Source organism: Phoca vitulina, unplaced genomic scaffold (assembly GCF_004348235.1).
Source record: "Phoca vitulina isolate PV1807 unplaced genomic scaffold, GSC_HSeal_1.0 scaffold12, whole genome shotgun sequence".
NCBI lineage: Eukaryota > Metazoa > Chordata > Mammalia > Carnivora > Phocidae > Phoca > Phoca vitulina.
Window position 1 is genome coordinate 13,741,095 of NW_022589715.1, and position 13,090 is coordinate 13,754,184.

The window sequence follows — 13,090 nt, forward strand, 5'->3', positions numbered from 1 at the left end:
CTCGATCCCGGGACTCCGGGACCATGACCTGAGCCGAAGGCAGTTGCCCAACCAACTGAGCCACCCAGGCGCCCCTAAAATCTTTTTTTTTTTTTTAAGTGAGAGCCTTGTGAGATAAAAAACCTTTGAGGTGCTTTCCTCTTCTGGAGTCCTATTCTGAGCATCCTCAAGACATCAGAAAAAGAATAGAGTTCATTCTGAAGGAAACAGGCTCAGAGGGCCCTGGTTGTGAAGGGTCTGGTTTGGGAGCCACTCTGTCTTTGCACCTGCACTCCAGAAGGATCTGTCTGGGTAGGGTTGGATCAAGTACAGAAGGAAAAGGAAAGGGGCCACCTCCCAGGGGTGAAGTCCTTCTACCGACTTTTTAAGCAACCCCAAGAGTGGAGGCAGAGCAGGATGAACCAACATGGAGAGCTTCACACTCACACACACACACACACACACACCGGCTTTTAACCAAGCAGCAGCTTTTAACCAAACAGCAGCTTTTACTGAGCTCCAAGTGGGGCCGGCCTGGCAGTGGCCAGTGCAGCAGGCTGCCCGCAAGGGCCAGTCTGTGGCGTGGTAGGCGATGCAAAGGTGCACATATCAGTGTTGCTCTTCAGTGCTCAGTTGGGTGGCTCAGATGGGAGCAAACGCCAGGTTCTCTGGAGACCAGGACCAGCCAGTGCGGCCACTCGGCCTCTCCTCCAGGCCCGGCTGGGTCAGTCCCCAGGCCCTGAGGCAACACCTGCGTCCTGGGCCTGTGGGGCACTGCTGCCCCCACTGCCCTGTGGGAGAAAGATGACCAGCAGCACAATCAGGAGGACGAGCAGGCCACCGCCCACCACCAGCCCCAAGTAGATCCGGCAACGCATGTTCTCCCAGCGCTTCTTCTGGGCCAGGGTCTTGGTTGTCTTGCTGAAGGCTGAGCTCTGTGAACATCCCCAGACACAGGGTGGGAGTTAGTGGTTTCCCCGGAAGCCCAGGGCCAGGTTCTCCCAACCCCCCACCGCCCCCCGACCCCAGCAAGGCCTAATCTGTATCTTGCCAGCCTCTCTGCTCCCCTTCTCCACATCGCCCACCCTGGGACCCTCCCAACCGGACTCCTGGTCTCAGACACTGTGTAGCCCTGGACTCGCACCCCTACAGGCTCACGCCCAGTTAACAATACCAGCCCTCAACCTTCAGGAAGGTCCTCGGCTTCAAACCAAGGACTTTTGACTTCATGAGGCCTATCTGGAGCTTATCTAGGCTACAAACCCATAGGCCCCACACTGGCCCTCAGGCAAGCCTCAGGCCCCACCAAGGGCCTGGAGACCCTGAGCACAGCCTGAGAACTCTCTCTGAGGACTCCCCCTCGCCTCTCCCACCCCCATCCCTGCTTCCCCAGGCTTCACACCATGTCCAGCAGTTGGTCTGAACGCTGCTCCAGTTCCGCCAGTTTCCCATCGCGCTCCAGGACCTTGTCGAAGTTGTTGAGCATGATTTCTGTCACTTCATCCGCCTGCCGCTGGCACCGTTCCAACTCTGTCCCTGCCTGGGCACCAAGCCCAAGGTCAGAACCGCATGAGGCCCCCAGCCGGCCCTCATCTGATCCTGAGACCCAGCGGCCTCCTTGCCCCCTCTGTGGGGGGGGGGGGGCGTGTATGGGTAGGGCAAATAGCATCTTTCAGGTAAGGGTATGATATGTATAGAGTGAAGGACTGGTCTCCTGAGTGTGTGTGGCTTGCCTCTGATCTCACAGATTCCTCTCTGTGCCCATCAAGGCAGGTCCTAGGTCAGCCTTGGCTACAGCATTTCAGCTTCCTCTAAGATGCCCCCGGATGGAAACTTCCTGGGATCTCACCCCACCCCTGCCCCACAAAGCAGATACTTTCCTCACCTGCTCTAGGACGACCTCTACCCTGGGCTTTGGACCACCACGCATCATAACCTCTGCCTAACCCCACAGACACACACACAGAAACCAACTGAAAAGATCAGACCTCCTTCTGACTGGTCAGGCCAGTTCTGCCTCCTGACATGACCCTACTCCCACATCAGTGCTCAAAATTGATTCCCTGTCTGCCTGGAAACCACAGCCTCCTTGGCCTCTGGCCTCAGCCTTCCAGCTACCCAGGATCTTCCCTGGGGTCCAACTCACAGAGATGAGACCAACTCTTAGACCTCTCAGCTTTAGCAGCAACCACACCTGACAAAAGAACCCAGCTCATTTCAGAGGACTAAGAAGGGAGGCGCAGGGTCCAAGAGTGGGAGGGGTGGGGAGTGCTGAGAGAACAGGGGAGGAGAGAGCGTGTGTCACAAGCAAGAAAGGGACTGGGCTTTGGACACAGGCAACTGAGAGAGACCCAAGGCAGGAGGCCCCAGTAAGAGCTGGAAGTCCAGGAGCAAGTCCAGGGACGAGCAGCTGAATCCCAGCAGATTCACAAACCACAGCAGCTCCCTCCTCCCAACCTAGTCCGCTGCAGCCCATCCCTGTTCTCATCTCCTCCCCACAGAGCACTGGCCAAGCTCCCTTTCCTGCCAGACCACAGTGCCCATTGTCTGCAACAGACATTTTGGCACTTGACTGAATTCCACTTAAAACCAGAGAAAGGGGAAAGATCTGGTGGTCACAGAGGGCCACTCCTACTCAGGCAAGAATTCACATTCAGGATCCTTGCAGCTGCCTTGCACACAGCCTGCAAGCATTCCCAGCATATGAGTCCTATCTCCCCAACTGGACCACAAGCCCCAGAGGAAGGGATTACCTTTGTCTGCTCCCATCCCGGTGGCCCAGGGGGGCCAGCACAGTGCTGACCATTACAAGGACTCAGTGAGTGGGTCAATCGCATTATAGCTCATCCAAAAGCAACTCTTATTTTCAAGGGATGTTATCCCAGTGTGTTTATCCAGCCCAGCAGGAGTTTTGAGGGGCAGGCATCTGAAACCCAAGTAGGTCAATATTTACCCATGAACTAGAAAAGCAACCTGCTTGGAGAGGGGGCAGGCAAATCATGCCAGAGGGGTGCACTCCCAGGCTGGGGAGCAGTGACTGGGGAACAAGGAGCAATAATGCCGAGAGCAGGGAGGCTGCGCTCATCTGTACATTGTCCTCAGTCAGCCATCATCAGCACTATTCTCACTACCGTGGTAGTCAACAAACCCCCACGGCCCATGTTCACACAGTCCCAGGCATCCCCACCTTCATAATGGGCCAGGGCCAAAACCTGAGAATGGGCAAAGCTTCCAAATGACAATCATGGCTAGAGGTTGGTGGGATGCTGAATATTATTTTTTCCGCTATGAAAACCACAGCTGTTGTTCTCTGATGCTCCAACACGGGATGGCACTGGGTCACATTCTCCAGGAGACCTGGCTGTGCTTCCTGCTGCGAAGCCAGGCCTGTCCAGGCCGAGGTGGGACCGGGCCAAAATGAACACATTCGCTCCAGGGAACACAGAGGCCTCAGGCTTAACCCCCTGGCCCTCCTTGGCCTCCCTGAACCAGAGGAGAAAGGATACTACATGCACAGGTCTCTGCTGGCACGGGGAGAAATGAACTACAGGATGGGGATGGAGGTAAGGGACCAGGGGACAGGGCCACGCTCCGTCCAGCTGTAGTGAACTCAGCATAGTGCCTGGCACACAGTGGACACAGGGAAAAAACATTTCTGAATGAGTTGTGCCTGTTCCTAAGAAGCTCACTATAGGCTGGGGGAAAGGGACATATGTGACATGGGTAGGGAAGAGTGGAGGGTTGTGCGGTGAGGTGCCAACACTGAGGGTCGAGCCCCCCTCAGAGAGCGGATTCCCCGGGGGGAGGAGCCCTTGCAGGATGGGGTGGAGCTGGGGCATTCCGCAGGGACAGACCAGGCCGAGGGTAAGGGCGGAGGGGCAGGGTGGGGCCAGGAACACACAGAATGGAAGTCCAGAAGAAGACACTCACTTGGACGGAAGACTGGAACAAGACCTAGTGTAGACTTCTGAGCCACGGGGGACAGCGGAGGGGGGCTTCAGAGTAATTTCTCTAGGGACACCTGGGTGCCTCAGTCGGTGAAGCATCTGCCTTCAGCTCAGGTCATGATCACATGGTCCTGGGATGGAGCCCAGCATCGGGCTCCCTGCTCAGTGGGGAACCTGCTTCTCCCTCTGCCTGCCACTCCCCCTGTTTGTGCTCTGTGTGTGTGTGTGTGTGTGTGTGTGTGTGTCAAATAAATAAAATAAAATAAATAAACTCTTTAAAAAAAAGAAGAAGAAGAATTTCTCTATTCGTGGTAGACTAGTATGGCTGGCAGCAGAGAACCCCGGGCCGGAGGGTGCCACCAGCAAGGGTGTGAGGAGTTGCCAAGGCTCATGGGGAGCAGAAAGCATAGAGACGAGGGCGCCTGGGTGGCTAAGTTGGTTAAGCGACTGCCTTCGGCTCAGGTCATGATCCTGGAGTCCCTGGATCGAGTCCCGCATCGGGCTCCCTGCTCGGCAGGGAGTCTGCTTCTCCCTCTGACCCTCCCCCCTCTCATGTGCTTGCTCTCTCTCATTCTCTCTCTCTCAAATAAATAAATAAAAAATCTTTAAAAAAAAAAAAAAGAAAGAAAGCATAGAGACGAAGGGGGGCTGAGAGGGGTGCATCGCAGCCCTGCCTGGGGTCTGCAGGGCTGAGGGGGTGCGGTGGAGTGCGGAGCAGCCGCGTGGTTGGCAGACAGGGGGTGGCAGTTACATGGGAAATGTTCTCCACAGACCATTACCCTCTGTACAGAATATCCCACCTACAACCCTCAAATAGTTCCGGTGTTTCGAGGCCACATACCCTTGGTTCCTCTGAAAACAAAGCTCTCCCAACCTCCCTGTCCTAACTCTCCTGTCTCCCTTCTCTCCTGGCGGGTGCCAAACAAACCCTGTTGCAGCTGTCACCACTGTCCTAGTCACAGGACAGGGGGCAGCGAAGGGGTGTACCAGCTCCTTCCTAGGTCAGCATTCACCTGAGCTCAGAGCTAAGGGCCGGGGCTCTGCACTGCAGCCCTGGGTTCCCTCAAATCTTGCCTTTGCCCCTCACCTACTACGAGACCTTTCCAACCCTCCACTTCCCCATCTGTAAAGTGGCGACAAGAATGATACCTACCATGTTAGCTAACGCATGTGACCTGTTACAAAGTGCTTAGCACAACCTGACACATACTAAATGCTCAATAAATAATAGCTATTATTGTGGATGGAGCCAAAGTTTCCCTCGCTGATTTTTTTTTTTAAGCAGTCAGATCTCAAGAACTGTTCAATACCTGTGATCAATAAAACCTCTTAAATAATTTTACAAAATACCCAGACAAGCAAGCTCTTCCTTATTGCAAACGTGTGCACTTGTCTCTAACCTAAATACAGAACATCACCGGGGCCGTCAATAACCTGCATGGAGTTTATGTCCACCAGGCACTGCAGGCTGTTGAGAAGGTTCTAGGTCTTGACGGTGAACACAGCCACCATCCAATGGGCACATACTCTGAGCTAAGCACGGTGCTGCCTGCTGTCTGTTCACCTGATCTTATTTAATCTTCGCAACAATCCATTGAAGGCATGCTATTATCCCAGTTTTATAAAAAACTGAGGCTCAGAGGGGTTGAATCACCTGTCCAAGGTCATACAGCCAGTAAGTAGACGATCCGGGAGTGGAACCAGTGTAGACTCCAAGAATCACATTCTTAACCACGGTGCTAAAGTGAATGCAGGTAAAGGGGGGTCAAGTCCTTTAGCTGGCTGGCCAAAGACTCCCCAGACTTTTTAATGCGGCCAAGTCAACTTGTGTGCTATATGAGGGAAGCCCGTGGCTCAAAACCCACATTCACTGGACAGTGCAGGAGAGAGGACCATCTATAGGATGAATGGATTCAAGCCCTTACGCATTCAGGTTTCATCTTTCCCATCACTGTTTACTCCTGCTCTCTCCCTTATACCTGTCACCACAGAGGGCACAGAGGAAATGCCCAAGAAATGCTTGTTGACTGAATGAATCAGAGGAGAGGACGAGGAAGAAAGACCAGGCAGGGAAACGGGTGGGAAGAAGAAAGGGAAAGAGGTGGTGCCAGAGAAAGGGGCAGGTGTGAAAGAAACAGAGGGATGGGGCCAGGAGCCGGGAGGGGAGAAAAATCAAGGTACCCCCACCCCCCAGGCTCTGATCCACTGTTGGCCTCAGATGAAGCCCCATAAATTATCCTGGCCTCAGCCTTCACTTCAGGAGTTTCCTCTTCTCCCCAAGTGCTCAAGGCTGACTGGAAGCCCACCCCTAGCCCTGCCTGATCCCTTGCCCTGCATGCTGGGAAGTGGGCTCGGAGCTTTGTCCCATTCTTGGAGCCTCCCTCAGTTTCCTGGCGTGCCCTTAGAGCTCAGTGCAACCTTCCTGCCCCGCTTCCTCTTCCTGCCTCCGGTTCCCTAGAGATGAGGCCATCCAGCCATCACGACCCCCAGCCAGGCCACATCCATCACACCTCTGCCAGTTTCTCCAGGGCAGAAGCTTCAAGCAGCAAGCCTGCTTCCTGCCCAGCCTATCTTCCCCGGAGTCCAGGGGACGGAGGAAAGCCACTGGCAGCGCCTGTTGCCAGCACCTTTGCCTTAGAGATGGCAAGTGGGGACACAGGCCAGAGTCTGCAGCTGGAGTGGGGGATGACTCACCTCAAGAATGTGTCCCTCGGTAGAGGTTAGGAGAGAGCCAGGACTGTGCCATAGTCTGATAACTTCAGGGGAACTTTTACGGTAAACATCTCTATCTCTCCGCAGGGAGAGGAGTGTGCCCTCCAGTACCCTGCCACGGCGCTGGCCAGGCCTCTACCACCCCATCTGCTCGGGTTTCCAACTCCCGGGCCACACTTGGCTTCTCACGGCTCCGGGCAGGGCTGAAGAGGTCATCACATTACCTACCACTCCTGAGGAGCAGGTTCTGGGTGCCAGGCAGGGCTCTGCCACTGTATCTCCCTTAACCTCGCAAGGACCCAGTGGATCAGGTATTGCTGACCCCACTTCACAGATGCGGAAAAGAAGGCTCGGGAAGGTTAAGTGACTGGCCCGGGGTCACAGAGCCAGTAAGTGGCCACCACGAGGATCTCAGCCCGGAGTCTGACTCCGAAGGCCGGGCTCCTAACCACTTGGCTCAGGGAAGGGGGAAGCCGGAGTCATGCACACTGCGCGCAGGCGGCCAAACTTTCCCTTCCCAGCCTGCGCACCCCGGGGGAGGCTCTGGCCCCCATCCGGCTCCTGACCGCGGGCACCTCACGGTGGGGGGGGGGGGGACCGGCGCGGGTCCCGGACGACACCCCCGCCCTCGGACTTCAGCCTCCGGCCGCGCACCCCCACATCGCCCTCTGCCCCCCGTCCGGCCGGCTCCGCCCCGCCCGGGCCCTCACCATAGCTGCTGCCGCCGCCTCGCCAGCGCGGGCTCTTCTGTCGCCCAGCGGCAGCGGTGCCAGATACCCGGGAGGAAGCGGAGGGGCGGGGCCGCGGCCGGCGGGGGCGGGGGGCGCGCCTGCCCGGAGCCCGGACCCGGACCGACGCAAAGCGAAAGCTGCCGGCTCCCCCAGCCTCCGGAACTGGGGGCCTCACGCCTGAGCAGCCTGGTGCTCGCGCTGCACGCTGGCCACACGTCGGGGGCCCAATCTGTGACCCGGGCACAGTGGAGTGGGCTCCGGAGCGGAGGTATCGCTCGTTCCACGAGCCTCTGTATCCGTGCCAACGCTGGGCACTGTGCTAGAGACGCCTCGAACAGCCAGCCGGGCCGGGTCTTTGCCACCTGGGTGACTGCATTCACCGGTAACCCAAACCCAAACCCGACTCCCCGAAGAAAAGTTTAGAACGAAAGAAACTATTCGCAATCAACATTGTGAATGCACTACCTGACGCTGAATTGTATATTTCGAAAATGGTACCACTGTCTGTTACAGTTGTATGTACACTTATACAATGTACGTTGTGTGAACAGACCCCCAGGGAGAAGGTGCTAGTTCTGGCTTTTCTGTATTTCCTCTTCACCACAAGGGCAGCTGCAGCCCTGCCCTCATATGACCCTGCTCCTCAGTGGGAGGGAGGATGGGCGAAGCCACCCCTCCAGAGCCTTCCTGAGCTGAACCTACCCATTCTCCCCCTCTCCTCTGCAGCGAGTCTGAGACACCTGTTCTCTACCCCACCCCATGCCACCCCCACCATCTCAACTGTGGCCCCTCTTGGGGAAGGGGGTTGAGGGCTTCCCTCCTTGGGTTGAACGGTGACAGTACAGCCCACATTCCCACCCTGGGCGATCTAGATCCCAAGGAAGAGGTTTCCCCCCAGTTCTGTGGACTTTGAGTCCAGGAATGACCTGAGGAGAGAAGATGACCACAGTCTGATATAGGAGGACATAGGAGGACAAAGTCTGCCCTGAAGGCTTTTCTGTGCTTTTTTTCCTCCCTGGTTTTCAGAGTATGATTCCAGAACCTGACTTGCCAGGAGTCGTCCCAAATCCTGTCTCCCAACCCTATCCCTTCTATACAGGTTGTTTTCAATACTGGAAAGCCCATGGGAGAAACAGGGACAGAGAGGGCAAGAATCCCTTCCCCAAACCAAGACAGGAAAGAGTGACAATGAGGTGGAACCTGGTGGGGAGGAGAGAAGCCCAAAGACAAAGAGGCCCATTGTACATGGAGGGGAAGGAGGGCCATAGGCCCTGTCCTGTGACACTGACTGGGCCCAGCCACGGGCCATGAGGAGAGATGCTCGCCCCCTCAGCTGAGACCCGGAGGCCCTGCTAAGTCCCAAAAGGGAAGGGGCAGACAAAAGACAAATAGAACTTTGCAGAACCAGGGGCGCCTGGCTGGCTCAGTCGGAAGAACATGTGACTCTTAATTTCAGGGTCATGTGTTCAAGCCCCATGTTGGGTGTAGAGATTACTTAAATTTAAAAATTAAAATAAATAAATAAATAAAAAGAACTTTGCAGAACCAAAAAGGAAAAGTGGCCCAGTTCCTCCAACCCCTCACTCTTGACTGCAACAGGGCCACAGAAGAGAGATGGAAAGAGGCCCTTGCCTGTCTCGGCTAACACTTCCAGCAGAAAAGTAATAAAAGGACATAGCAAGACCCCAGGGGGCACACTTAGGAGTGTTGCATACCACCCTAAAATGGTTTTGATTTTTCCACATGCCGAGAGCCTCAGAAAATTCTGGTTCTTAAGACCTGTGACGAAGAATGGAAAATAGAGAACGATGGGGAGACTCCATCTTTCTTCTCCAAACTTACACTCTCTACCCCTCCAACCATGGGGCCTCAAATAGGAGAATCTCAGCCAGAGGGTGTCCCCAGGGAGAAAAGAAATAGAAGAGCCAAAGGCAAAATGGAAGGGGAGAAATTACCTCACATGTGTAGGGATACTGAAAGGTCTTTATTGCCCACCGGCCACCATCAGTTTCCCAGCCCCAGGCTGGGCCTTCTGGGGTCTCTCCAACCAACTCTGAGGGCCCATGAAACATAGCCATAGTCCAGCTCTCTCCTTCCAGGGGGGCCAAGGTGCCTGGGGCAGACAGTGTGGCAGAGGGGCCTCAGAGTGAAGGGCGGGAGGACGCAGCAGCACTCCCTGCAGGCAATGATGGGAGAGAGGGCCCTTTGTGGCACCCACGATGGAGGGTTGCCCTGAAGAGGAGGGCGGGGGCGAGGGGCTCCCTAGGTTGGGATGGCATGGGTGGCAAAGAGCACAATGAAGAGGATGATGATAAAAACAGTCACGCAGATGAGGACAATCATCTTCACGTTCTTCCACCAGAACTTCCGGGCCACCTTCTGCGATGTGGTCTTGAAGTGCTCCGACTGTTGGGGACAAGGCAGAGTGAACCAGTGCCTCCTCCCACCGAACAAGAGGACAAACAGAGGCCCACATGCTATCCATCCAAATATTTAAGTGAGCAGTTGAGGGAACAGACTGTTACACAAAAAAACTGTGCTGACCTTCTACCTTGACAGATACACCTTCATGACACTCTGATGGGCCAGGCTCAAATTTAGAATTCTTGGGCTTCCCTTGGCCCCCTGCCTCCCCTCTTCTCTTCTTACCCCTGAACCGTCACGCACATCGAGGGGCCTTTTACATATGCTCACACCCAAGGGTGCGACACTGTGCACAATCCGCCCTTGGGAGGGCACACACTGGGGCCGAGCAGCGCAAGCTCCAGGTGGCCGCATTTCCCTGGGTCCACGACTCCTTGCCCCATGGGGACCGCTGAAGCTGGAGGACAGGCCAGCGCAGCAGGGAGGCTAGAGGTGAGAGAAACTGCTACTCTTCCTCCTCAACTAGAGTTGCAGAAATTACATTTCCCTGGGCCGTGCTCCCCAGCCTAGGCTGTGGAAAGAAACACTAAGTCCGGGGGAGACTATACCCAAGATGACGCCCAGGACTCAGAAAGCCACAGTGTCTCTTCCTGTGGACATGGAACCTTAGCCTCCAACCTTTGTTGGACTATTCTGTTAGAGTTACTCCCTCCCTGAGCAGCTGGCTTCAGCCCCTGGCTGGAGAGAGAGAGAGAGAGGAATGAGGTCTAGCAAGATGTGTGGGAGATATTATTCTAGCCTTCAGCTAGCAGAGGACCCCTGGATCAAAGAATTTCACTGCTCTTCCCAGCTTCTTTTTAAAGCAGACTCAGCAAAACTCTAACAGTTTTCCGCCCCCCTGCCTAGTAACTCCTAGAGAAGGCCAAAGGCCCTAGGAGGATTTTCCAGAGCCAATATTTTTGTCCTGGGGAGGTCAGGTCCAAATGATTGTCAAGGGCAGCCTTCAAAGGGAAAAATTAGTTTCATGGGAGAGAAGCCTAAGAATGCGAGGGCTGACTGGGCCATCTTAGCTGTCTCAGAAAACGCCTCCAAGAGTCAGCCCCACCCATCTCCCTCCTTCCCCCGCCAGTCCTTGGAGCCATTCCCTGGACCCCAGTACCAATCAGTGGAGTAGAGCAGAATCGAACTGGGGACTTGCTCGTCAATTCCCAAAACAAGTGAAAAGGCAGACTTCCCTCCTATGCATTTTGCCCCCAACACCACCAACCCCCCAAACCCCAACAATCCTCCCTCCCTCTCTTCCTCTACCCCCCCCCCAACCGTGGGCTCCCCATCTCACTGTGGCTTCCAGATCCTCTGTCTTGTTGCGGAGATGGTCCAAGTTTTCTCCTCGGGCCAGGATCCGCTCCACATTCTGGGTCATAATATTCTTGACTCCCTCCACCTCACTCTGCAGGTTCCGCACATGGTCATGTGCCCCACCTCCACTGGCCTCCTCCTGGGCAGCAACACAGGGGTTAATTAGGCCAAGTGGGGGAGGAACTGAGACTCAGCCTCAGAGGCCAGGGGAGGGGAAGGCCTGAGATGGACTTTAGCTTTTTTTAATGCCTCAACTGTTTACAAAGAGAATGTTTTCATGTATTACTCATGTAATCAAAAACAAATGCATTTTGAAGCCCCAGAAGGTGAGTGCTGATGCTAGACAGACTAGATCAAGTTTCCTGTCAGGTTCTCCCGAGCCCCTGATGAGGAAAAGAAACACAGCCCTAAATCCCACTCCACGGTTGCCTTGCTCCTCCACCGGGGTCAGAGGACTGCTAAGCTGGCATCTCAGGATGGAAAAGCCCACCACTATTTACCAAAGGGTCCTCATTAAAAATATCTGTGCTGGCACAAGCCCCTCTCACTGCAAGACAGCAAGCAGCTGGAGAGTAACAGCAACCAGGCTCCAAGGCCCCTCCCCAGGACCCCCCCCCCCCCCCAGGGAGGGCCATTGCGCCATGAACTTCTGCTTTTGCCACCACATAGCACCATGTGCAAGCACCAGGCCAGCCCTGCCTGCTTAAGCAGATATTAAATAAAAACAGCAGCCTGGGTGTTGGGGGAAATGGAGGGCAAGTCCCCCCCTGGCTCCTGATAAGGTTTTTGAACAAGGAGGGAAAAACCACTCTTAGGCTCCTCCCTCCCCGACCCACCCGACCTCCGAAACAGGCCGGGGAGCGTGGGTCCAAACTAGACGGACTAACAGAGAACCAATTTCTGGTTCTTTTAGAAACCCTTAGCTTTCTTCCTCATGTTTAGAGAGAGGGGGCCGCCGGTTCCTGAGACTAGGCAGGGAGACAGATTCTTGGAGTTTCTATATAGAGATAAAGTGAAAGGCGGCCGCGGGACTGGAATGTGCCCCCGAGAACTTCGGAGGTGCTGCCCAGGGGTGTCATAACACCCGGTGGCCGGCGGGCTGGAGGAGGAGACGCAGGGCCTCTCAGCAACTCCCCGCCTGGAATTCGGATCCCCCCGCCCAACACACACACATACCCTCACCGAAACCCTGCTCCGGGGCAGCACGGAGGTCAGGGGAGGGAGGGAGTAGGCCAGGAGCAGGAATACCCGTCCAGGCAGCTCGGAGCTTTACGCAGCCAAGTTGTCAAAGAAGAGCGGCCACAGTCAGCCCTGGCCCCGCGCTCTGACTTTGCCACCAGCTCCCCCGATCCCCGCCCCCCCTCCCCCCCAGCCCACTCTGGCTCGTCTTTGAATCAGCCCCTTTCTGGTCGCAGCTCGCTCACCATGTCTCCCAGCGGCTCGGGCCTGTCGGCGACGGGGCTCGCCTAGTCTGTTTCCTCCCGGGCCGCCCTCGCTTCACTTCCTGCTTGCTCCAACTTTCAGCCTGCCCCCGCCCGCCTCACATCCCGAGCCGCTCCAGCCTCACCTCCAGCAGGTTCCCCCAGGTAGGCGGGCACCCTCCGTCGCCCTCCCAGTCTCCTCCCAAACCAGGGCTCGGGCTTAAAGCCACAGGGCTCCCGGGCACCAAAGATCTTCTAACTCGTCAGGAACAAGAAAAGAAAGATCTAGCAGCCCTCCTAAGTTTCCTGAGGCTGGACCTCCTGATACAGAGAGGGAGGCTGTCTCCTTTTTCTTTTCTTTTTTTCTTTCTTTCTTTCTTTTTTTCTTTCTTCTTTCTTTCTTTCTTTCTTTTTTTCTTTCTTTTTTTCTTTCTTTCTTTCTTTTTTTCTTTCTTTCTTTCCTTCCTTCTTTCTTTCATGTCCTGAATATCTGATCTCAAATCTTAGAGACTGAAGTCAACTCTAAGTACCCCACCAGGGGTAGTTCACATGGAAACAGAACACAGATATGAAAATT

The 13,090-nt window shown here is 55.3% G+C and overlaps 2 protein-coding genes across 2 annotated transcripts in view; both read right to left on the minus strand.

Annotated features, from left to right (window-relative positions):
- Nucleotides 1-7,422, minus strand: part of VAMP5 (vesicle associated membrane protein 5) — an 8,430-nt gene extending 1,008 nt beyond the window's left edge. Inside the window, exons 1-3 of the mRNA XM_032411144.1 lie at nucleotides 7,349-7,422; nucleotides 1,382-1,519; nucleotides 447-914 (exon numbers count right to left, since the gene is read on the minus strand). Of these exons, the coding sequence (XP_032267035.1) occupies nucleotides 705-914; nucleotides 1,382-1,519; nucleotides 7,349-7,351 (351 nt within the window). The 5' untranslated portion in view covers nucleotides 7,352-7,422 and the 3' untranslated portion in view covers nucleotides 447-704. The remainder of the gene's footprint in view (nucleotides 1-446; nucleotides 915-1,381; nucleotides 1,520-7,348) is intronic.
- Nucleotides 7,423-9,335: 1,913 nt separating this feature from the next.
- Nucleotides 9,336-12,768, minus strand: VAMP8 (vesicle associated membrane protein 8). Its single transcript, XM_032411146.1, has 3 exons — nucleotides 12,517-12,768; nucleotides 11,073-11,231; nucleotides 9,336-9,775 (listed from the first exon to the last, which is right to left on the minus strand). The coding sequence occupies exons 1-3, from the start codon at nucleotides 12,517-12,519 to the stop codon at nucleotides 9,632-9,634; spliced, it is 306 nt and encodes a 101-aa protein (XP_032267037.1). The 5' UTR covers nucleotides 12,520-12,768; the 3' UTR covers nucleotides 9,336-9,631.
- Between the last annotated feature and the right edge of the window lie 322 nt (nucleotides 12,769-13,090).